Raw genomic sequence first — 26,540 nt, forward strand, 5'->3', positions numbered from 1 at the left:
CACATTTTAATAATTTGAACTTAGGTATTACATAATTTCAATAAGCAGACTTTCGAAGCACAATTGGCTCGACAAAAATCGCCTTTTAATTTTAATTTCAAATAAATTGGGTTTTCTGTTTCGCAAATCATCTGAGATTTAACCAGAAATGTAAAAAAAAATTTGCTTAATTATATCTATACATCCTTTTTAATTCATTAAAAGTGCTATATCTCAATCTTTTTGTTTCATGTGCTAAAAATTTCACAATACAAATTTTACAAAAATATTTTTAACTTTGTAAAGAGTGGACATCTGGAAAAATTTTTTGGAAGGATTTTACTTGTGTAAAAAAAATGAAAATGCAAATTTTGCTTTAAATACATAATTTTGTCCAATATATATACATCATGTCTTGCTACTAAATCTTTTGCCAGACAGAAAAAAATAATTACAAAGACAAAAAACTGTGCAATAATCTTTTTTCATTTAGTTTAGTGCCTGTCTTCCAAATTTCTTTGTTTTTAAATAAAAGGACTCGATTTTGTGTCTGTTTCCGACAGTAAAATAATGTTTGGACAATCTTTTAGGACGTCTTTTCCTTGCTTTACTACAAAAATTGTTTGCGTATTCAAAAATATCCTTTTATCGAGCCATTGATAAAACTTACCCACCCTTGAATATTATCGTTAAGGTTTCTCTATTTCAGAAATCGTTTTCTCATTCTCCTTGAAATCGATCCTGGGAAATGTGGCTTCATTAATTATACTTCGCAACTTACGAGGTCAATTTCTAACTATAAGCACATTTTCAATGGATTTTTTTATCCGAATACCAAAAATTACAAAATAAAAGTTCAATTAATGTTGAGTTACGTAAAATTTATACGCTAAGAGTCCATGTTTATAATTTCAGGGATCAATTTTTACATAAAAAATGTATCATTAACTTAATATATACATAATTAACTTAATATACAGAGTGTTTGATAAAACTAGCACAAAAATTATTTAAGATGAAGGCAACAAGTACTTAACCATACCGTTGTTATTTTGCTTTAGTGCCAACCAAAATTACAAAATCTGACTTCAAAGAGGAACTTCTTCAACTTAATATGACACAAAGCAGCAAGGTAACTAAGTGTGCCGAATAGTTCAGAAATCAAATACCAGATGGTACCCCTAGAAGAAATTAATTCGTAAGATACCTGTTCATTATTATCGTTAATCGTAATTGTAATTTTTGCACAATTTTTACCCAAACACCCTGTACATTTTAATATTTTAATTTACTATATAATTTAATTTAAATTTATTAAAATATTAATTAATTAGTTTCATATTTACAATAGTACATATAAAAATTGTATGACTTTTGAGACAATCAGTTCAAAAAATATCACAACCTATTTTTAATAATTTTAATTTAATTTTTAAGTTTTTTTTACTTCAATTCCCAAAAAAAAACTTAATTCAAAAATAAAAAAATTGTTTTTTCAAAGTCAAAATTTTTTGTGTTTTAATTTTTTTTTTTCATGCTTAAGAAAAATACACCGCACACAACAATCACAGTTTTTATATTACAACCAATTAAAAGAAGTCAGAATGTAGAAAAAATTGCGTCGAAGTTCATTTCTGGGTTGAAAAGTTTCATTTTGGCCCTTCTATAGATAAATTTTGAGCATAAGGTGTCCCGAAGATTTTTGCTGTCGTAGAAATTGATTCTCCTAGGTAGTTTGGAGTTACTTCGCTGAAGGTTTGAGCAACTTGCTTTAATCTTGTCCGAGAAAAGTTGAATGGTCTACTTGATCCCGTATACCAATTTAAAAAAAAAATAAAAATGCTTTTTGATGGTATTTCACACCTGTTCTAGCAAATATGTACGGTGATACTAGATACTAACTCTGCATAAATATTCGAAGCGAATTACATAATTCCCTAAGGGCTTCGGAAATTGACGGGACCCCAAAAACTTTTTCAAATTTCTTGTACCGAAGTTACCGGTTTTTTTTTTACGGCATCTATGTAATTCGTTTCGAATACTTATGCAGAGTTAATATCTAGCAACGCCATACATATTTGCTGCTTCATATTGTAACCTGTACTCATCTGGCGTAAAACTGACGCCATGGTGATTAAACATATTTTTACATATAGGAGCATATTTTCCAACATGATTCCTGGTTCGTCCTTACACCCAAAAAATTTTAAGAAGAGCATGTAGTATTAGATTATGTTAAAGGGACTCTCCTGGTTAGGTTAAAGTGACTATGCCCAAAATAAAACTTGAACGCAACTTTTTCCGCATCCTAAATGAACTTTACGACTTTTATCAATTGGACTATAAACGTACGTTTAAATTGTGGAATGCTTTTTAATGAAATCATCTCAAAACACTAAGTGCAATTATTAAAAATATTGATAAGTAAATAATTTGAGTATTTCGTATTGATGTGGCAAACGAACTTGGTGATGTTCGTGATATCAATTCCATATCCGATAGTTCTGGTTCAGATCCACGAGTAAAAAACTGATGTAAATCACTGATTTCATTCCAACCATATCGGTTACGAGCTTGGACAACCGCTTCGAATATTGAATCCGGTTCCAAATGTTTAATTGTATAGGACATAATATGTTTTCCTCCGTTTACCATTCCAACTGGATTTAGTACAACGTCATGCCATTTTCCGGGACTTTGATATGTGTCATTTACCTGTAAAAGTTCAATTATGTATTAATTTCGTTCTTAAGGTAGTTTGGCAACTTTTTTTAAGAATTTGAATCAAACTATTTTTAATTAACTAGTGCATGAAATTTAACGCGTGAGAAAATCTCTAATCACGCGACTAAAGATTACCGAATGGTTGACGCAAGTGTTGACGGGTGAAATATAATGGAATTTCCTTAGTCGTAAGCAGATCATGTCAAGACATTTTTGCATTTCTTTAAACTCAAAAAATCATACCCAAGAATATTAACTGCAAATACTTACACTAATTTTTCGATATAATAGACGAACTTCCTCCAACGGTAAATAACTACTAACTTCCCATGTTAAATTGTAGCTGTCACGCCCACGGCTAAGTGGTCCACTTCGGAATTCAGCTGTTCCAGGTCGTCCGGATAGTTCAATATATTTTTTGGCTCGGCCTAAGGAATTGTCTGCGACACAGCTAGAAAAATACAAAAAAAAAATTATTCTTAAAGTCATGGAATCTTAATTTGAATTTCAATTTACCTGTAGTTTCCAAAATCCGAGCTTTGAACATTTTGTATGGTTAAAATATGCTTAATGTGTCGTACATCCATTGTTCGTCTTTCATTCATATCCAAGGGGAAGGAATCTTGATACCAAGCAACCTAGAATAAAAAGCATGCCTTCGTTAAGGATTTACTCAATGTTTCTTTGAAAAATACAACTTTATTCTAAACATCTATTTTTTATTAAATTATTACTATTCTACGATTTACGATAAATATTTCTAGTATGATTCGATTAAGTTACTTTAGAGCGAATAATTTATAGGAAACTTTAGTTTAAATCTTCTGTCTACGGATACAAACCCCTGGACAGGCGGAATGGACGAATGTAGAAAATTTAAGATCACATTTAATGGCTACTCAAACATTTTAAAATGATTCATTACTTACTTCTGGTGGCGGATCTCCGTAAACAACACAAACTAATTGTGCATTAAAGCCTTCTCCAGAATGTACCCATGATCGTTCCACGTTAATCTCCGGTGGATCTAAAAATCAAAAATAATAAAAGTTTGATTCGCAATATGAACAAAAAAAAATGGTAATAGATTTTTGAAACAACCAGCTAAATTTTTACAATCTGCAATGACAAATTTATTTTGAAATTCATCCTTTTACGTTTTCTTGTACGGAGCATCTGGCTATGGAAATGACCGCCTCAAGAAAAAGGGACGTTTGTGGTGAATCAAGGTCAGTCTGACTATGTTGTTCCTTAACAACGGATTAGATTGGTTGTGTTTACCTGAGGTGAGCGCTCAGTTCATTTACTGAGAACTCACTTAGAAAAAGTACTGAAATCGGCACCCCATATACTATTTGACACCCCAGTACTATTTTCCCATTCAGTATGACTCACATCGACTAGATTCAGACATTGTTATCAAATATCGGTTAAACCAGCCGTTAAATAAGCAAAAACGAAGTTAAATCGAATATATTCGTTGCATATTTTCTTTCCAAATTTATTACTACCCTTTCTTGAACTGGAGATTACAAAATTTCAAATAAAAATTGTTTTTCTGATTTTTGTTAAACTTACATAGCACATGAATTTGCATATCCACGGTAATCGGTTCACCAACACCATTATCCGCTGTACACTGATAAACACCGGCATGATGTCGATCGATTTTATTCAATGTTAAACTAAACCCTTCACGTATTTTTTGACCGCCAACAAATGCTGAACCATCCTAGAAAGGTGAGAGAAAATACAAAACATGAAAAATAAATAAATAAAATGTTGTATAAAATAATAATATAACATTTAAATACATTTTATATAAAATAAAATGAAAATACTTTGAAAATAATTAAATAATCATTAAAATAATACATGTTTTGAATATATAATTAATTTGGTTTTTAACAGTGTATGTATACGTACACTGTTAAAGTGGGTGGGTAGGTATGTGTGTGTGATATATACACAAAGCTAACTGGAATTAAATGAGACACAGTGACAATTCATTTATATTTCAAATTTATGCAGAGTTTAGAGTCCCACAAGTGGTATCCAATCACTGGGTTTTAAATGAAATAATTTCGGGTAATATTTAAAAAAAACCGAATGTTCAATCGAAAAAAGAATGACATTTCTCTATAGCACATACAATAACAAAACGATTCAATTGCTTTTCGTTTCTATAAAAAAATAGTTTCTGAGATAGGGTACTTCGAATGTTGTATCTTATTCGTCGACAGCTGAATTTGACGCAACGTTTAACATTAGTAAAATAGAATACAATTAGGTAAAAACTTATATGACCTATTTTAAAGTTTATAAATGATATTAAAAATAAACCGGCTAAGCGGCTGAGCGAGTAAAGGCGCAATCTTCTTAAACAGTTTGACTACTTAGACTGGAAGTTTGCGGGCTCGAATCCATGCAGCGACAGTCTGATCAGTTGTAATGAATGGGGCGGTAAATTGATCACATATTGTCGTCGCTTGGATAAGAACGAAGTAACTGACTTCATCCACATTATAAAAATTCTCTGTAGGAACGGAGGTTAAACCACTGTATTTTTATTATATTATAATAATTATTATTAAAAGATCATCAAAATAAGCTGCATTATGTTAGTATTATGACAATTCATGGAGCTATGACGTAAACGAAAATTTTAATTTTACATTTTTTAATTTTTCTAATGCTTCGCATGACGTAACTGGAAAGGCGGCTGGCACGATGAATGACTGGGCCTCACAGTCGATGATTATTGCAGAAGCTGTCACCACACAGAGGAGGAAAAGGCGGCGACGATGCCTCGTTTTGGCTGCCACTGTCTAGCTCTTACCATAATGAGATGCACTCATCTGAGTCAACATTTCTTTGACAATCTCTCCTATCTGAAGTTCGTTGAGGTTAGTTCAAATGCTTCATGGAGTAGTGGCCGGGAGTTGGCCCATCTTCTTTTGGATACCACAACGGACTTTATAGTCTAAGTCCCACCCTAGGAAAACCACTTTTGTCTAGCCTTCACGTGACTGAAGCACAAAATCTGTTATTCTTGTACTCTAATGCTTGGTATAGGTTACGAATAGGTAAATTTCACTACAAAAGAGTCTTATTCGTATTTGTGGCAACATAATATTAAACACTGCTTAAGGTAAAATATACCTTTTGTGGTACTCCGCCTACCTCGAATATTTTAAATTACTTTTACATTATTACCATATACCTACCATTCACCAAAAATTTTGATGGAAAACAAAATTTAATTTAAAAATAACACTATACTTTCATTTACTATCAATATAAAATTGACAATCGGTTCATTGTTTTTATTTTTCATTGATAATTAATCAGTTGAACTGAAATTTATATTAATTTGATTTTTTTTTTAATACATTTTGAATTGAATTAAAATATAATCAGGTAGTTTTTATTGGATATAACCTACAATAACAAAATTAAATATAGTGATGAGACACCATATATCTATTCCACATATTTTTAAGTCGCTTTTTCTTCGAAAGCTAACGACTTTCGAGAAAATGTTAGTTTTTTATGAGGATCAAATTTCTAATTTAAAGTGTGATTCTATCTTTTACCTCTTAGGATTTAAAATGACTATTAAAAAAACCCAAAGAACTAGGACCAATTTTATATCAGAACAGGGTGTTCCTCACTCAACTTTGCAACGTTAAAAATGAGCTATTATATATTAAAATGGTCCACTCTGTAAATATATAAATATATATAATTTAGCTGGAGCTCTGGTGCTGTGACAATATTGGTCCCTTAAAGCTTTCTTTAAAATTAAAAACAGACATGATTGGCATGTTAGGGGGTCTTAACTTGCTTTGACTACTGGCTTAGAGGTTTTGGGTTCGAATCCAGGCAGCGGCAGTGTGAACAAAGAAGTTAATGGGGCGGTAAATCGATCACACTGTCATCGCTTGGATAAGAACGAAGTAACCGACTCCACCCACATCATAAAATGAATTGTATATTTGGATGTGGTTTAACAAATAAATAAAGATTAAAAATTATGATGTGAGTGGCCTCTACTCTGTTCGGTAATGTCATTCAAGACGCCCTGACACTCTACACTGCTTGGAAGTAAATTTGCATTAGTTTTTAGAAAAATAACACTTTTTTGGTATAAATAGCGCTTCCAGTGAAAAATTTTAGCGTTAAAGGACGCTGTAATGGCTCATTTGCAATTCTTTACATGTTAATGTTATATAGAAAATGTCAAATTAAAATTATTGAAAAACACTAATTAATTAAACTTAATGCATTAAAAATTATGAAAATAAGAAATCAAATTGCACAAATATTATTTTTCAAATGTAAATTATCATAATTATTTATTTAAATTTGTGAGACAATAATATTAAATTTTCAATGTAAGTAATAAAAGCAATCCATACAATTATTATTAATTAATTATGCATCTGTAAAATTCTATAATTATAGTATTGTATTGTTACCATGGAAACACCTCCAAAAAAAACTCACGCACGGTGCGAATAAAACAATTTTTCTTTTGGACAAAAACTTATTGCATATTTGATTTATCCATAGTGCAATCCGATACAAATAGCGTGTGATGCTGCGAGCAACCGCCGCGCTGGCTGGATATACAATAATTTATCCATATAGAATTGAATTTTAATAATATGTTGATGTATTTTATACAAACCATGCGATGTAACGGATTAAAATTTACATTTACTTGTAAATTGTGGGTAAATACATTCACTATGTATTTGTTGTAAACATGTCTATGTTGTCTACATCATTGCTGGGTTAAAAGAAATTTATAATGCACATACTAACAAACATAGACTGTGTGTAGACATAGAGTATTAGTTTTGTCTATTTGACTAAAATTACGTATGCAACACTGTTTTGAAGTTTGTTAGTCTTTTGGGAACACTTTTACATAATCAAAATTCACTTATAATTTAATATTCTAGTTAAATTGTCTGATGTGTAGTAAATAAACACTGTGATATAATGTTGAAAAATTACACGGAACTTTAAAAAAAATTGTTTTTTTTTTAAAAAAAAAAAGCTTGAACTTAAAAAAGTTATACAGTGTAAAAAAAGTATAAATTGTAAGAAAATAAGTATCTTCTTATAAGGTAGTTCGAACAAAGAACAAAAATCTCAATTTTCGATATTTTGAAAATTACTCCATATATCGAAAAATTTTATTCTGACTTTTCGTCTTATATAGAAGCTATAACATAATTCACCATTAAAATTGAAAAAATATACTTTTTTAAATTTGTGTCCCCACTACCGTGCTTATAGGTACATCCTTAATTAGTCGAGTTCAATGTTTTTTTTTTAATCCTCGAACTAAAAAAAAGGGGTGTTATAAGTTTGACCGCTATGTGTGTGTGTCTGTCTGTGACATCGTAGCGCCTAAACGAATGAACCGATTTTGCTTTTTTTGGTTTTATTTGATAGGTAGTTTAATGGAGAGGGTTCTTAGCTATGTTTCAATTGCAAATTTAGGGATTAGTCGGACACAACGGGTTTTTTTAACTCCCGAACTAAAAAAAGTGGTATTATAAATTTGACCGCTATGTGTGTGTGTCTGTCTGTGGCATCGTAGCGCCTAAACGAATGAACCGATTTTGCTTTTTTTGGTTTTATTTGATAGGTAGTTAAATGATGAGCGCTCTTAGTTATGTTTCAATTGCAAATTTAGGGTTCCCTAATGGAAGAAACCAAATATTGTGCGATGATCTTCCAAATTTAATGCGATTGTCTTTTTTTTAATGCGATTGTCATTTTTGCGATGATCTTCCGGGTTTTTTAAATTTTAGAAATTTCATTTGTTGGTTTCAATAATTTATTAAGGTTTAAACTTTAAATAAACAGTTTTTTTTTTTTTTTTGTTAAGTTCCATCAACTTGTTTTGGAGAAACCTATGGAAACATATCATTCATCTACCGTTTTATCATAAGACAGAGAATGTTAACGATGCCTACTTTTGAAGTTATTTACTTATTTAAATAATCGGACAAGCCTGTCCCCCTTAAAATTTTTTGTTGATTTAGACTAACCCCAACTTCGTATAAAAAAAAATCAATCTTTTTATACAAAATTGCCCTGGCACTCGTACATCCTTAATAGTAACTATAAAATAGAATATTATTTTTATATTATTTTCTTAAAATGAATGTATCCTCCGATTTTTTGGACCAATATTCTACCACTAACATTAAAACAATTTAATAAACCACCCTGTATTATTTAACGAATAAGTAGGCGAATTTACCATTGTATAGCTTCTAAGAAATTAATTTTCTAGAGGAACATAATAGTATTTACAATTCGACTTCAAAGACTATAATTTACATTCCTAGAAACAAATTTTGTGTTAAATATTTCTTAAGTAGTATTATCTTTAATGTATTACATACTATTGTGTTAATGATTCCTTACCAAAATTTTAGAAAGAAAGGTACTTCATTTCCCACACTTCGATTTTAACCACGCATGTTTATTTATTATGCATAGCAACGTTATCGCTTCACAGCATTTTAGTAAGATAAGCAATTTTTTATATTCTTTTTTCTACAAAATATTTTTTTAATATTTTATGTTCAAATAGTCTATTAGCTCAGTTGGTTAAGGCGTAACCAACGTAGCGGGTTCGATTCCCGCGTCGCAACAAAATTAATTAAATTAATAGTTGTGATGGTCTGGTGAAGTGCATGGTATATATGAAGGAGGTGCACTCAGCCTCTGAAATTGAGGAGCTGATAAATGAAATTATCAGGGAAAAGGTGGTAAAACACATATAGAGTATCACAATGGGATCTATAGCCTAAGTGTGTCCTTCGTGGATAGCCAATATAATCTAAGCTAAGCATGTTCAAATACTAGTGTATAATTTGAAAGATTTATAAAAAATTTTCCAGAGCTTATATAAAAAAAGAGCGAAGAGTGTCCTGGAGCACCAAGTAAGAACTATGATTTTCCTCACGAGAAGCGGGCACCGTAACTACAAGAGCACAGATTCATTGAAATTACTAGTAATATTTCATTAGTAATATTGACACATAACCTCTTATTGTGCAACCTTTCTAAATGATAAATTATGATTCTTACTTTTTTTTTCGTACGTACATATTTCAACGCCCTATTAGCTCAGTTGGTTAAGACGTAACCAATTCCGTCCGCGGTGTGCTTAGGGTGGCCGGTTCGATTCCCGCAGTCGTATCAAAATTAATTTAATTAATAGTTGTGATGTAGTGCATGGTATATACATGAAGAAGGTGCACTCAGCCTTTGAAATTGAGGAGCTGATTAATTATCAGCGGAAAGGTGGTCAAACACATATATGGTATCATAATGGGCTTTATAGCCTAAGTGTGTCCTTCGTGGACAGCCAATATAACCTAACCTAACCCAACCATATATTTCAACAGAAGCTTTGATGGTATGATTCAAGCTTTTATTTTTTATTTTATTATTATTAATATTTTTTTTTTAAATAAATACTAAAATAGCAATCCTCTTTCGGGAAGGATTAAAATATGATTTTCTTTGTAAATCAGAAATATGTAATTAAATTGTCTTACATTTGGTATAAAAAAAAAAATGCTTTCATTGAGAGGGAAAGCTTGAAACATAACATATTCCTTCAGGCTTTATAAATAATACACTGTGTGTGTGTTATCCAAACCCAGATTAACCCCTATAATCTTTCCCTAAATACAAATGTAAAGTTTCTAAACAAAGTAAATCTTGTCTAGTTCAGTTATATATCATTATACAATATGATAAAACAATGTTGGGCAAATAGTTTTTAGCGAATTCATTGCCTGAATTTTTGAATAAATGGAGTTTTATTCATGCGGTTATATAGATTAATCTTATTTATTTTTGCAAAGTCATCGTGAATACGTTATAAATGAATAACAGTTTAAAAAACTACTACATTTGAACTAAAAAGTAGAAAATAATTTCAAAATATAACTAAGAAATAAGTTCGAAATAAGAATACAGTGATTAGAAAAAACTTATTTTATCGTAAAAAAGCGTGGGGTGCTTGATTTCAATTATTATAAATATTTTATTGACAGATATTATAAAATATCTTAAATAGCACCCCACTATTTAGATAAAATTACTTTCTTCTAAATCACTAAATTTTTTTATCATACAACAGTTAATTTGATTTAATTTTTCCATAGTACTTCTTACAAAAATTTTTTTTCCCGAGAAACGCATGCAAAATTATCACTGCAAACTTTTAATGATCCTTGTTTCTGGAACATTTGGTATATCCACTAATACCCAAATGGATATGCGGCTGTTATGTGACCAATTTTACATATAAATATAACACCATATTAGAAAACCTAATGAAACATATTAAATTTAATACGAATTAAATCTTATTATTTCGACTGGAAAATTTTATCAACAAAATTTTTTTTCTTTGGTTAAAATATAATGATTGTGGAGTTTGTAAAAATTTAATAAATTCTGTATTTGTTTCTGTTTTAGCTGTTGAATATTTTACCACGCTTTTATTAGCTTCGCTTTTATTAACTATAACTAACGAACAAATGATATAATAAAAATTTGGAAAACGGTTGACCCTGCAGGTCATCCCTGTAACTTCCCGCTAAGTATTGACTCATAGTCTAAGTATTGACTCATATCTTCTCAAAAATTCCATAGACGTTTGATAAAATACTATTTTTTAAATTTTCAAATCGCGATAACTTTAGAATGAATAAACCGATTTTCACGCGACTGGTGACATTCGACGCAGTTTTTGAAGCTTCATGAAGAATCATTAAGTTTCAATTGATAGAACAAAAAATTTTGAGGTTATTCCGAAAAAACCCTTTTTTGGGTTTTCTTTCGTCAACGATAACTCACGAACGAATTATCCGATTTTGACCGGACTGGTGGTGATCGACGTGGTTTTTTGATGTTGAGAGCTGATTAGTTTTTGGAATTGATCGATACAGCCGTTTAAAAGTTATTCAAAAAAAACCACTTAAAAAAAAAATCGGTCCAAATAGGCCTCAAAATCTAAGTTTGGTCAAGCCCTTTCGAATGGCACCAACCGATCAAATCGGACAAGCCGTTCAAAAGTTATGAGAGGTTTACATACATCCACACACACACACACACACATACATACATACATACAGCCATACAGACACCCTCGCGGAAGTAGTCAGGGAAGCTTCCTGACACCTTAAAACGTCGAGATCTGATGAAAACTCGATTTGGGCAAAACGGGGTGAAAACAATAACTTCCCTATTTTCTTAGCGGGAAGTTAAAAACTTGGAAGACATTTTTAACTCCGATTATCCGATTAACTTCAAACTTTTCTCACGTGACAAAACTATAATTTAATAACTTTATCCTAGGATAATAGAATGGCTCCGATCAATGCAGTTCGTAGGTACCTGCAACAGCAGTGTTTCTATTCATTGGAGGAAGGACTAAAAAGTAATTTTTAAACTTAATATATGTATTAAGTAATTGTATTTATAATTTTTAATTTCTGACACTTTCCGTGTTGATCTTAATCACCGGAATTCGATAATTTTATATTAATTTATTAATTAATTAATTAATTTATTTATTTTTTAATTAAATGACATTTACCGTGGAAATTTTTTATACACCGGTAATCAATTTTTTTTTTCTTTTTTATTATATAACTTGTACCGTGGAAATTTTTATACACCGGTATCAATATTTTTTTAATTAAATGACATTTACCGTGGAAATTTTTTATACACCGGTAATCAATTTTTTTTTTCTTTTTTATTATATAACATGTACCGTGGAAATTTTTATACACCGGTATCAATATTTATTTATTTTTTATAATATTTGACACTTTGCGGTAGATTTTTTTTATCACCGGAAAAAGAAATTTAATTAATATATTATTTTTTGTTTTTAGGTAAACAAATTTCATATTTATTTATTTTAGACATTCTTACTTTTAAGGATGTCAGCTATCCTACTCGTGAGTTTTTGATGGTTTTCCACGATGTTTAAGGTGAATACCGGGATAGTCTACGAAAAGTCGGCCATCACCGCATTATCTTTTAATATTATTATTATTATTATAAATTTTTTTTTTTTTTTGACGAATTCTATGTAGGTATACATTGTATATCGAAAGAACGAATAAAATATTATTATTATTATTATTATTATTATTATTATTATTATTATTATTATTATTCTTACCAGGATCAAAATCTCAATAATGAGATGGTGTAGTGGCTACGGTATCTTGAGCAATTGAAACAAAGCTAAGAGCACTCTCCATTAAATTATCTTTCAAATGAGGCAAAAAAATCACAATCGGCTCATCTGTTTAGACTGGCAGACAGACACACACACACACATAGTGATCAAACTTATAATACTTCTTTTTTTGGTTCAGGGATTAAAAATAATCTGATTTGTGAGATATCGACTACCCCACTCTGTAATTTTTACATTACAAAGTATATTATGGCTGTTCTCTTATACATGGCTTGGAAAAGAGCCTGTTGATCCCCTTCGCAGGTTTCAATTTGTCGTATATCCATTTTCTTGTTATCGCTTTGGAAAAGTTTTTAAAGAGCAAATGTAAAAACAGTTTTGTCCAAAACACGACAAAAGAGCATGTTCATTGTATGAAAACTTGAAAATTGCCGAATAATGCTGTATCGGATGAAACGACTCTTGAATTTTTTATCCAGTTACGTTCCTAATGAATTAAAAACAAGACAATATTTGAAGGAAAATTGAAGCTTCTGAGTGGCATGGGTGATATGAAAAACTTTCCGAGTTGTGTGAAAGATAACGACCCACTTTGCAATAATTTTTATACCATGTATATATGAAATATACATAGTATATTAAGCTTAGTCCCAAGTTTGTAACGCTTAAAAATAATGGTGCTAGGGAAAAAATTTTGTCATAGGTGTTCATAAAATCACCTAATTAAGCCATTTCCGGTTGTCCGTCCGTCCGTCTGTGGACACGATAACTCAAAAGCGAAAAAAGATATCGAGCTGAAAGTTTTACAGCGTACTCAGGACGTAAAAAGTGAGGTCAAGTTCGTAAAGGAGCATCATAGGTCAATTGGGTCTTGGGTCCGTAGGACCCATCTTCTAAACCGTTAGAGATAGAACAAAAGTTTAAATATAAAAAATGTTCCTTATCAAAAATTAAACAACTTTTGTTTGAAACATTTTTTTGTAAACATCACTGTTTACCCGTGAGGGCGCCAATTAGGCGGAAATTTTATAATATGTAGATACTATACTTGATTATCAGTTATGTATGTGTCACATGTTTGTATGTGTAATGTGATAAAGAAATCAACACTGACTATGCATGGTATTTCAACAATTAACTCAGTCAATTGTTTGTTTTCACTTGTAATAGATAAAATGTTGTTAAGCAAAGCATATTTAAGTTACGCTTAAAATACTAGGTCTATTATAGATAGAGGTCTATTTAATTTATCAGTGGCAATGTATACTGAAAGCACCCTTAAAATAGGTGAAATGAAACTGAACCCTATATATTAACTATTTAAGGAAATCTACAGAAAATCTCAGTGTAATCATGATTCCCTTTTCGTAAAAATTAATCAGTTGAGTGGATTAATTACATTGAAATTTGGAAATAATATATTATTTATAGAATTAATCTACCTGTCTATAGGTTAATAACCTTATAAAATTATTAACTCACGCATGTTCAAATTCGACACTTTTGTAGAAGTTACTGAATCGTCTTTCTTGAACTACATTTAACGAATCGGTATTAAAAATCGCACATAATTCAAAAACTATGGGCCATGGAGTGTTGATATTGTAGGATAGCCAATTCAATTTTTAGATTTTGAATCTATTTATGTTGACTGCCGCTGAGAATCAGGGGTGGAATTAAGGAAAAAGTTCCAGTGGGAAAAATGTAGCAATATAGTCTACCGTCGACCGTTTGGGTACCCTAGACAAAAACTTGTACGGATCGTTTCAAGTTTTTCTTTGTCACCGAATATTTCACCTTCCTTAAATTTTTTCTACGGTTTCTTTACGGTTATTTTGTTCGTTTTAGAAGTTTTTGTTACAAAGATTCTAACACTAAAATCAAAAATTATTTCATCTAAGTAGGGATGAGAACAAAGCCGGTGTCCTGTCTTACTCACTATAGAGTTTTTGGTCATTTTCTTTTGGTTTTATTTGTGTATCGATCGTAGCAGTGGCTGTTATACGATGAATAAACATTAATTTATTACCCTAAATAAAGCATCCTTTTATTGTTTATAACGCTTTCGATTATAAGTATATCCCCGAACACTTATAGTAGATAGTTATTCTAATTGAACTAAAAAAATGTTTCCTAGAAATAATATACATGGCAAAACAACGTTTGCCGGGTCAGCTGGTAGACTATAAAATAGACATCTCAGCTATTGAAAAGCCCTTTCCTAGAAATCTATGTTCTGACTCGGTAATTTGTTGAGATGATAAAGTTATAATATTAACTCGAACATTAACTAAAACGAAACGACTTTTCATTGACAAAGAGAATAAATTACAACAAACAATTAATAAAGTTTATAAAAAAAAAAAATTTAATCTTATTCAATCAAGAATAAAAAAAGAATAAATTTGTTTCTAACAAACAATATAATAAGTTTTTCGAAATCGTATTTATTTCGTTATGGCATTATGGACAAAACATTGTGATGATGTTGGTTGGAACGGGTATAGTGGAAGTGGTTATGGAAGTTGGATAGGAAGTATAATGTGGAAGAGAATTATTTAACAGTGTTTGTAATTAAATAATTTCAATAATATAGCTTTTAACAATCAAGTATCTGTATAATATAATTATAAAATTATTTGACAAAATATTCAGTTCAGTGAATATTTTATATATATGTAGGGGAAAATGAGAGAAAATATTTATATATATATACGTATACATTTATAATTAATTATACAGATTGTATGTTTTAGAACTGAACATAGAATTTTGTGCCTGTTCATGGCTATACAATGGGTTTATTTCAATAGTATCCACTCTTCATAACTCTTGACCTGATGTGATTATTGTTTTGGATGAAAACACGTTGATTTAGATATCGAGGGGAAGCTCAAAAATGGTACTATCGAATTTTAGTTTTCATACTTTCACACCTAGCCACTCCAACTTTGGCATTTCGTTTTGAGATTTTTAATAGCACCCTCTTCTTTGTGATACATCATTTGAAAGAGCATAAAATTATCTTTTCAACCTTCTGTGTAGTCTATCTTAAGAACCAATCGATCGATTTCAAAAATTGGAAAACTAGAAATGAATTGATGATTGATGTTATAACGGGTGGGTATATTTGTTTGAGTACAACCATCTTGGGCTTTCTCAATTAAATTTCAAGCAAGGTAACGTTTTGTTGACATTTAGAGTTTGATTTGGGACTTTTTCTGCTCAGAAGAAATTATTAAAAAAAAAAAAAATACTTGTATTAGCGATTTACACAACATGGAATTTTCTATTCCTTACAAAAATTCAGTTCTCTATCAGAGACCAATGCAAGATCATTATTTCAAAACTGAAACGAGGTTATAATCGAATAAATCGAAATTTTTAAGCTTTCCTGTAAGCGAAGGGGTCGATAGCAAAAAATCTTTATACGAACGAGGACGAGGACGATTTACGGAACTCCCAAAAAAATAATATCCTTTCAGGCGTGAGAGATAGAAAACATGTTTAAAAGAACAAACTTTTCGTTTTAATTTTTGTTTTCAGTTTTTGTTCACATGTTCACGCGGCTTGAATAAAGATATTGGAAATGAAATCGATGGACATATGACGCCAAAAAGCGAAACAATTTAAGCAACTACTAAGAGCAACTCTATTTCCTAAAATCTTTTTATTTGATAAGTATGTACTTCGATGATACAAATCTGTTAACATTACGAGTATTTTTAAAGCATAAATACAGTTTCAAAAGATACAACCTGTATACAAAACAATTTTAGTTAGTATTAGTTAATAAATGTAGTACTAATTAGCGTGGACTATAGAATTGTAGAATGTAGTTAGTTATATTAAAATCAGTGTATTATTAAAATCATGAGAGTGGAGATACATTTTATTGTATCATAGGTGAAATAAATGAATATTTAATTAGAAAGTAATTTGATTCCCACTTGAGACATTCGTAATAAACGATTACAAAACTATCTTTTACCTGCAAGTGGATAGTACTGATTGATTTTTTGGAATTTTAATTTATAATGTTTATAACAGGAATTTAACGCTTTCCACCGTTCTGGAAATTTAATTTAAAAACTATATGTAACCATTTATATACGAATTCTTTGTATATAAATTAGAAATAAGAGTTTTATACAAGTGGATCCACAATTTCTTCAAAACGATGTATCCTAAAATTTGCAATTCATTTTTAATATTGGCAACCACCCCGTAAAGTTGGGATATAAGTTTGCGAGTACAATTGGCTACCTAGATCTTGAAAATATTAGAAAGTGTTTAAGAAATTAACAACTCTCCAGATTTAATACCTAGATCCATATTTTTAGATACAAATCAAAATTTCGTGGGTTGAAACTCATTGAGTTAAATTTGACCACAAATTTTTTATCCAATCTGACCATAGCCCATTTTCGTCCAATCTGAAAAGAATTTGTTTTGAAATTTACTAATTTGGGTTGAATATTTTTCATTTTTGATATTGGTTTTTCATTACTATACCCTTTTGTGCTTAATGTCGGGACTAGTACCCTTGAAACTAGGATTCTTGAAGACTTTTAAAGGTAAGTTAAATTTCAGCTAACAGTTGAAAAGTATGATAATAATTTAATAGGATAACAGATCTGTGGCACAGACAGACACACAGATTGGGACATCGTAGCTCTCAAACGGATAAACCGATTTTTATTTTTTTTAGTTTGAAAGGACTTCTGATCGAGAGTATTTTTAGCATTGTTTCAAATGCCGATTTTAGGGTTCTATATCCGATAACAAGAAAAGTGGTGAAGACCTTTAAACGACTGAAAAGATTTTCTGGAAAGATAGCTAAGTAGTTTCTCGATCAAATTACCTTTTAACAAAAAAATATCAAAATTGATTTATCCGCTTAAGAGCTATGATGCCACAAACGAATTGATCAAACCTAATTTTGTGTCGGGGGTTTCTGGGGATTTTTAATTTCTGTGTTATTGTAATTAGAAATCAGAGCGAAAAAACTAGACGTAATGCAATTCATTAATATTGTATACATATTTCACATTTGGCGTCAATAATATATGGCAAATAAAATATTGGAATGGGACAGAGTTTGATTCTTCCCTATTCCTCTTACTACACTCATTGTAATCTGGTGTTAAAACAGAAAATGAATTGAACTGATGATTATAATATAAACAGCAAACATTCAATTAAATCTATATAGTCGTTATTCGCTAGCTAACTCCTACTACGTAGCTACGACATACTGGGAACTGGCGACCAATGACTGGCTACTATTCCTGTGATATGGTGCGATGCCGAGTAGTATGGATGGATCATTTGTTCATTTGTTGAAAAGCGTATTTGTTTGTGGCTGTGACGATATCGTGTTTTATTTATTTACATTTAAATCATATCCATAGATGATCTTTAATAAGCTTTATTCCAATTAAATTGTCTGGTGATGTCAGGCAAATATAGTCAGACACACTGGTTCTTGATTAATTGCTTTGCATAATATGGCAGTGGAAGGTAAATTGTAACACTATATTCCCATGAGAAATGGATCCGGGACAAATTTTGTGAAAACTAGGTTAAAAAGGTAGTTTTCGAAGAGCTAAATCACAATTTCATGGACTATATAGCTCAAAAAATCATAATTTTAAAGATTTAGAGAAGAAGTACAGAAAAGCAAATGTTGTTTATGGGTCCGTCATAATACACTGAAATATCGTTACTTTTGCACTCAGTGCAGTAGTACAACGAGAAAAAACAATCAAAACCAATTAACTCTCAGAAGGTGGGGGAGGGGGTCGAATTATATTTGGTCCATGGAATTCCTGCCCCCAAATAATTGGTTGTTAATATCATAAGATCCATAAGAACTTAAAAAATGCTTTCCAAATTCCAAAGAGGCTTCCAAATGCCTTAGTTCGGATTTGGAATGCCGCCAATCCCAAGAAGGGAATACCTACTAATCAAATTCCCGGTTCTCAAGACTATAGTTTTTTATCAAAGTAGCAGACGTTTTGATCTTTATATATTTAGTAATCTGTATTTTTCCTATCTAAAACGATCGATTCTTGCCCCTAAGTTTGGCCACAAAATATCATTTCGAATTTGAATTCAAAAGGTCAGGTAGGATATTTGAAAAAAACTCCTGCTACAAGATCTCACGATTCTAAATCATAGAAACACTGGTCCTCCCAGTGAATAGTGAATAGTCAGTCCAAATAATGATTTGTTATACTTTTCGCTATTTCGTTTTTAGAGAGCAGATATTTCCATCGAAAAAGATGGCCTCTTCGCGGTAGCCGTGCCACCAAAATCAATCTTTCCCATATTAGGGTCTCATATTACGATTCTGCGTGATATACACAGACGAAAATTTAAAAGACTGAGATTCCAGGGAGCAAACATTATTCAATCTCAGTGTCTGATCTACAAAAGTATATGACACTGTCGCCTAGATGATACTGATGCACTATACTGAACCTATTGTCAGCTAGTTTGTTTATACCTTGACTTGTAAGCTGTCTAGTTTGTTTCAAAAGTCATGATTTCATTATAGAAATTAAACAAAAGTATTTGAAAATAAAATCCAATCAAAATAATCATCTATACCCCATACATGGATACACACATATTTGTTATGTTATCGAATTTATTCACTTTATTATAAATGAAACGAATCATTGTTTATTATTATCATATGTATAGTTTTATTATCATTATATAGAACTCTAACTGGAAGTATGTTGTCTATACATACATTCATAATAGATGGGTATGAGTCTGTAATGCACAGAGTAGGGCACATGGAAATGTGCGACTTTGAAAATTTGTATTTAATCATCTTAAATTACTTATAAAATCATTGTAAATTAAGTAACTTGAATTGTTAAGCTAATTGTATAATTAAAGAAGTGAAATCAAACAATTGACTGAGTTTATTGTTGACATATCATGTATATAGATAGTGTTGATAACGTCATCGTTTGTTTTTTACGTCATGTAAGTAAAGAAAAACAAACAAACAAACACATACATATTATATGTAACGTATAAATTTAAAATATAAACAATAGGTACCTGTGTATACACACATACATATAATATTTCTGAGCAAATTTACGCCCTCACGGGTAAACAGTGATGTTAACGACATAATTTTTCAAAGTAAGGTTATATATTTTTTATAAGGAACATTTTTTATAAGGAACATTTTTTAACATTTAAGCTTTTGTTCTATCCCTAACGATTTACAAGATGGATCCTACAGATACAACTTGACCTTTGTTGCTCCTTTACGGACTCGACCCCACTTTTTACGTCCTGAGGACACTTTGAAAATTATAGCTTGTTATCTCGTTTCGTTTTTGAGTTATCGTGTCAACAGACGGACGGACGGACAACCGAAAATGAACTAATAAGGTGATTGATTATAAAAACACCTATACCAAAACGGTAGATAAAGTTAATTTATTAAATGTAGTTTTTTTTCTTCACTTTTCTACGTAATTTGTTTTTTGTTGTTTTTAGCCACTGGTACAGGGTAGCCACGGGTTACGGTAACTACGAGAGCAGAATTCCGCACGGGTCGAGCTAGTTGAAACTTATTTTTAAAGCTTCTTCAAAATGCTACATTTTTCTGCCCCACTAATCGGTTGTTCTACATATCTATATAAAATGTTTAAAATGATGGTGCATTTTATATTTAGATAGTTTTGCTTGTATTCTATCAGGACAATTCTATATAAATTATTGCCTACATCATAGCTCTAGCTAGGTGCATGTAGATTTTATTATTTATACACCTTTTTATGCTGTTTGTTAAGAGAAAAGAGGACAAAAAAATTATCGTTAAATTATTTGTTTTTAGTAACTTTACGATATGATAGAAGGTTATTGTTTTTAAAATCGAAACTCAAAATCTAGGTTTGTAATAAAATGTAAAAATCTTGTTTGTTTTCGAAAAATGTTTTCAACAAAATACATTTTTCCTTATATACAGACTTTATATTAACATGTAAACTTATTTAATACTAGATTGATAAACGCCCGCTTCACTGCGCTTAAAAATAAAAACCACCTCTTAGTAGCATTCACCCCCTCTTGATATACATAGTTTTCAATTTTGTTAAATGTAAAATAGCCATAATTCATTGAGTATATCAGAATAGTTGGCCATGATTTACTTGACATTTACTATTTTAAATTTTTACAGAATTCTTTAATTTATGGTTCAAAATAATGATCATAGATCTATCTGCTCCATCTATAGTCAACATTTTGAAGCATAAATAAAAGACTTCTGTAAAAAGTTAAAAAAAAGGTAAATGTCAAATTAAATTTAATTTTTTTAATTTTTTTTAAAAATATATCTTTATAAATTATTGTTCATGTGTTATTCTGATATATCAGCTATATTGCTGTACAGTTTCATTAAAAACCATTCGCTAGTTTTAGCGTGAAAGCGTAACAAACAAACAAACAAACATGCTTTCTTTCACATTAGAATATATTGGGATTCGATATTTCTATTATGAGAATTTCAGACTTATTACGTTTTTCAATGAAAATTTCAGCACCATAACGAATACCAATTAAAACTGATTAAAAAATACAAAAATTGATTATTTTGATTTTTTTGTAAATTTTGTACTATGCGCACCAACCCCCCTTCACCCCTTGTTTATCGGTCGTTCTTTCTCATTAATGAACTTGACCTTTCAAATATCAAAAGTCTTCTTGATACCAAAAAGGTCAAGAACGTTTCTATTATTTAGAAAGCTATTGATCTGAATTTTGAAGGTCATAATATCCAACAAGGATATGACCTACATTTCTATCCGATTGTACCTCTATGTCATTGCTTTATGTTATAAATGTCTGATCTCCAAACATTTTAAAAATATTCCGAAAAATTTGTCCTGAATCGTGTTACTAGACTGTAAAAATCAATTCGATTATTGATAAAATGTGACTATTAATTATTTTGCACAGCATTTTCGAAAATACCGTTCAGTGATTGAATGAACTGCCTATTAAAAAATAGCCCATTTTTTAAACCCAAGTTGAATAACAAGTTTGTAAAATCACCTAATTAATCCATTTTCGGTTGTCTGTCCGTTGTCCGCCTACCTGCTCGTTTGACCATCTGTCTGTCTGTTTGTCAGACTGTCTGTCAACACGGTAACTCAAAAACGAAAAATGTTATCAAGCTGAAATTTGTATAGCGTGCTCTGGACGTAAAAAATGTTCGTAAAGGAGCAACATAGGTTAACTATAGCTTGGATCCATAGGACCCATTTTGTAAACCGTTAGAGATAGAACAAAAAACCGAGTAAAAAATGTGCCTTTTAAAAAAATAAGGAACTTTTGTCTGAAACATTTTTTCGTAGACATCACTGTTTACCCATGAGGGCGCAACTTATATAGTATGTATTAAATGGGAATATCAATTCTGTGTGGTTATTTAAGAGTGGCTCTATCTTTACTCACATGACGCGAAAAGACAGAGGATTCCGTAATCAACACTGTCTATACATGGTGTTACAACAGTTAATTCAGGCAGTTGTTTGTTTTCACTTGTTGATTAGTGTTTTCATTTCCTAGACCACTCCTGTTTTGAATATCATATTGATTGCTTGACGTCATTAGTAAAACATTTTCCTAATAGTTTTCTTCTAAGTAAAATATCCGCACTGATTAACGGAAAACGAATTATTTAAGTAAAATGTATTAAATTAAATATACTCTCACAGATATTACAGAAATTTGACGTAGATACTTTTATCTAGAGACTATGTAATTCAATTCTCAATCACCTTTCATTTGGTACCCAAAAATATTTTCTTGAATAATAATAAGATTACACAATATACCCTTAAGATAAACATTGATATAAAGATCATATTCTTTTCCAGTTATTCAAATTCAAATACCATTGATATTAATAAACAAATATATTCTCTGACGTTTATATAATATTATCCCAACATAACTAGGCTAATAAATATTATTAAATTCTAGGAACTAAATAACACATCAATTAATCTTATAATCCATCATTTGTTACAGATACATAAATAAGATCTATCATTTTCATTAAGTATATAAATTCTGAAGATGTAGATAAAGATTGTCCCAAAATTAACACTAAATGTAACATAACTGAGTCATTGCCACTGAATGACAAAGACGTTCAACTGGCAAGAATGGTTGTCATTAGAGGAGGCCTTTGCCCAATATTTGGGATAATACTAGGATATTTTTATTATAACTGATTCATTGGCTGGATACCCGTACACTCAACAATCAATGGGAAGAAAACGGCTGACAAATTAGTCACAATGGGTGCATCTTTTTCGTGAAATGGTCCCAAACCATTTTTTCAGTACCGAAAACCAAAATTAAAACTAAAATAAAAGAATGGATTGTACATGAACCCAACTGCTCTTTTGAAAACATTCATGACCAAGATCATTCAAAAGCTTTTATTAAAGGTTTTTCATGCAAAAGGTTTCAGAGCATTTGCAGCTGAACCATTTGTGTATAGTAACTGGTCATTGTAAGCTCAATAAGCATATGTACCAATCCAATCTTACAGGGAACAATCTTCGTAGATTTTTTCATGAACAGGAGGAAACTGGAATAAACATTCTGTGTAAATGAGAATACCTCTCGCTGAAACGATATCAACACGTGAAATGAACTGATCTCTTAGTACACTTAATAAGCCGAGATACATGGAAAAGTTGAAAACAGCACCGATTTGATTGAAATTTTTTGAATCATGTTTATAAGAACCCGAGGAATAGTCATCAGACCCCAGCGAGGAGCATATGTATCCGAAAATTTTTTTGCAAGGCTTATTTTGGTTTAAAATTGTCATCTTGTAGGTATTTTTCGTCGCTTATTACGAATCCTATGTCGGATAACACGGATTCTGTCACGTCTACTAAACAAAGTGCCAATTTTGGCCAAGAATTTCAATTGTTTTGGCACAAAAATGACAGAAAACGACAAAATAGTTTGTCGTTCAAATTGTGCTCTAGGAATTGACATTCCAAAAAAGTTTCGGACTACAAATGCTGGCTAACTATTTCTGGGGTTTCTATAAACATGATAAAAATAGTATCATTAAAATCAATTCTGTTTCCCAACTTTTTCACTATCGACACTTTGAACGGCTTATTGACTGTATTATCTATTCAAGTAAAATAAATGAAATATTGCCCAGGAATATAAAGCCGTAAGGTTTCTAAAGCACCTTTAAAGCAAACCTGTTAAAATAGATGAAAGTGCTCACAATGCAATAGATCTTTTAAGACTTACTCGTAGCTCAAATATAATCTAATCTAGCACTAAATTGGGCTTTATTGAATACGAAAGAATTAACGAAGGAAAAATGCATGTTCACTACTGAAAAAAAAGTGAACAACAGTGATCTAATTTGATTAATTGTAAAAAGATTAATTTTGAAAAAGTCAGACAGAACATTCAAAACATGGAAATTAACAGGGTTTGATTTTATGTTTACTTTGTAATTTTATGAAATTTGTAGATGATATCAATAAGCTCCCAATTAATGACGCCTAAATGATGGATATCGAACTATTTGTATCAACGAAATTCAGCTACTTGTATGTAAAATGGCCAAAGAAAAATTCGATACAAAAACTATGTATGTGTCATAAAAACTTTGCAATTTTACCCCATATATCGATACATAACCTTATACTGTAAAATAAAATATTGACAAACTTTAATTATTAAAAGCTTGTATGTTTTCTATCAAACTTCTATATATATATATCCCTTGCGTTACTTTTGGGACACCATTTTCATACATAAATACATTATTTTATTTCTGGATATATCTTTTGAAATTCAATGAATATAATATTGTTTTGCATCTAAACATGTTATTAGTTTATTGAAAACGTAGCTATTTTATAAATATCTATTTTACCTACTACTAACAAATGACGTCATTTGTTTTCAATTTAATATTATCATTTTTAAAAATATGGATTCTTTTTATCTTTGTAAATTTTTCAAATAAACAAGAACTTAAAGCGCGAGTTGGCAACACTTTTGTTTGATAACTGATTTGATGACAGCAGATAGTTGCTTTGTATTTATTTTGATTTGCCATAAGGAAAAAGGTAATTAATTTAGTGGAGAGTGTTTTTAGATATGTTTCAAGTGCGAGTTTAGGGTTCTGTACCCCAAAAAATATGTCGGAGTTTTTTAAATTTTCTAAATTATTTATTGGAAACAGTTCAAAATTCAACGAGTTTCGACTAGATAAAAAATGAAATAAAAACATTAATTCAATTAAACGACAACTTGAATTTACATAACGAATAATTTAACTTGAAAAAAAAAATATCAATAAAATTTTGCTGACAAATCAAAACACAACCACATTTTGTTTGGCCCTCTACTACATTAATTTTAGAATATTTTTAACGAATATAGTAGCTATAATGTATATCCTGCTCTATTAAATTTAATCTAGCAAGATTATAGGAAATTCGAGTACAAATAACGAATAGAATTCATTATTTAATATATACTGAATTCCAACGAGTTAACGAAATAAAATTTCAAGAAAAGATGTTTCATTCTAATAAAAGAAAAGTTTTATCCTTTGGCTTTAGTTCTCATCATTTACAGCTAAATTTATTTTCTCCAGCTCAATGAAAAACAAGTGAAAACAAACAATTGACTGAATTAATTGTTGAAATACCATGCATATACAGTGTTGGTTTCTTTATCACATAACACATGCATACATGTGACACATACATAACTGATATTCAAGTATGGTACATACTATAAAATTTCCGCCTAATTGGCGCCCTCACGGGTAAACAGTGATGTTTACGAAAAAATGTTTCGAGCAAAAGTTCTTTATTTTTTGATAAAGAACATTTTTTACATTTGAATTTTTGTTCTATCTCTAACGGTATACAAGATGGATCCTACGGACCCAAGACGCAATTGACCTATGCTGCTCATTTACGAACTCGACCTCACTCTTTACGTCCTGAGTACGCTTTAAAAATTTCAACTCGATAGTCTTTTTTCCTTTTTGAGTTATCGTGTCCACAGACGGACGGATGGACGGTCAACCGGAAATGGACTAATTAGGTGATTCTATGAACATCTATAGCAAAATTTTGTGCGTGGCATCAATATTTTTAAGCGTTACAAACTTGGGACTAAACTTAGTATACCTTGCATATTACATATATGCATGGTATAATAAGAATCATTAGACCGTCACAATTTCTTGCTTTCTTTCTTCGTGCAGTTCTAATTTATTTTTATGCAGTTTTAAAAATTTGTTAAAAAAACACTGCCTATTGATAAATGGGAATTGTAACCCCGCCAATTGGCGATAATAATTCGTATAAAAATAAAACAGGAAGTACACCCGTTTTCCATAGTTTCCAATTTAGACAAATCAGATGGCAATACTTGTACTTACCATTTTTAAAGACCAATCAAAATATTCAAGATAAATCCCGCCATCGGGCGATATAAATTCGTACTAAATAATACA

General features: G+C 30.5%; 1 protein-coding gene across 1 annotated transcript in view; it reads right to left on the minus strand.

Annotated features, from left to right (window-relative positions):
* Positions 1 to 2,200: 2,200 nt before the first annotated feature.
* LOC123306093 (lachesin-like) overlaps positions 2,201 to 26,540 on the minus strand; it is a 607,394-nt gene continuing 583,054 nt past the window's right edge. Inside the window, exons 6-10 of the mRNA XM_044887968.1 lie at positions 4,282 to 4,435; positions 3,633 to 3,730; positions 3,220 to 3,341; positions 2,974 to 3,154; positions 2,201 to 2,694 (exon numbers count right to left, since the gene is read on the minus strand). Coding sequence (XP_044743903.1) covers positions 2,362 to 2,694; positions 2,974 to 3,154; positions 3,220 to 3,341; positions 3,633 to 3,730; positions 4,282 to 4,435 — 888 coding nt within the window. The 3' untranslated portion in view covers positions 2,201 to 2,361. The remainder of the gene's footprint in view (positions 2,695 to 2,973; positions 3,155 to 3,219; positions 3,342 to 3,632; positions 3,731 to 4,281; positions 4,436 to 26,540) is intronic.

The sequence above is a fragment of the Chrysoperla carnea genome, chromosome 1, assembly GCF_905475395.1.
Source record: "Chrysoperla carnea chromosome 1, inChrCarn1.1, whole genome shotgun sequence".
Taxonomy (NCBI): Eukaryota; Metazoa; Arthropoda; class Insecta; order Neuroptera; family Chrysopidae; genus Chrysoperla; species Chrysoperla carnea.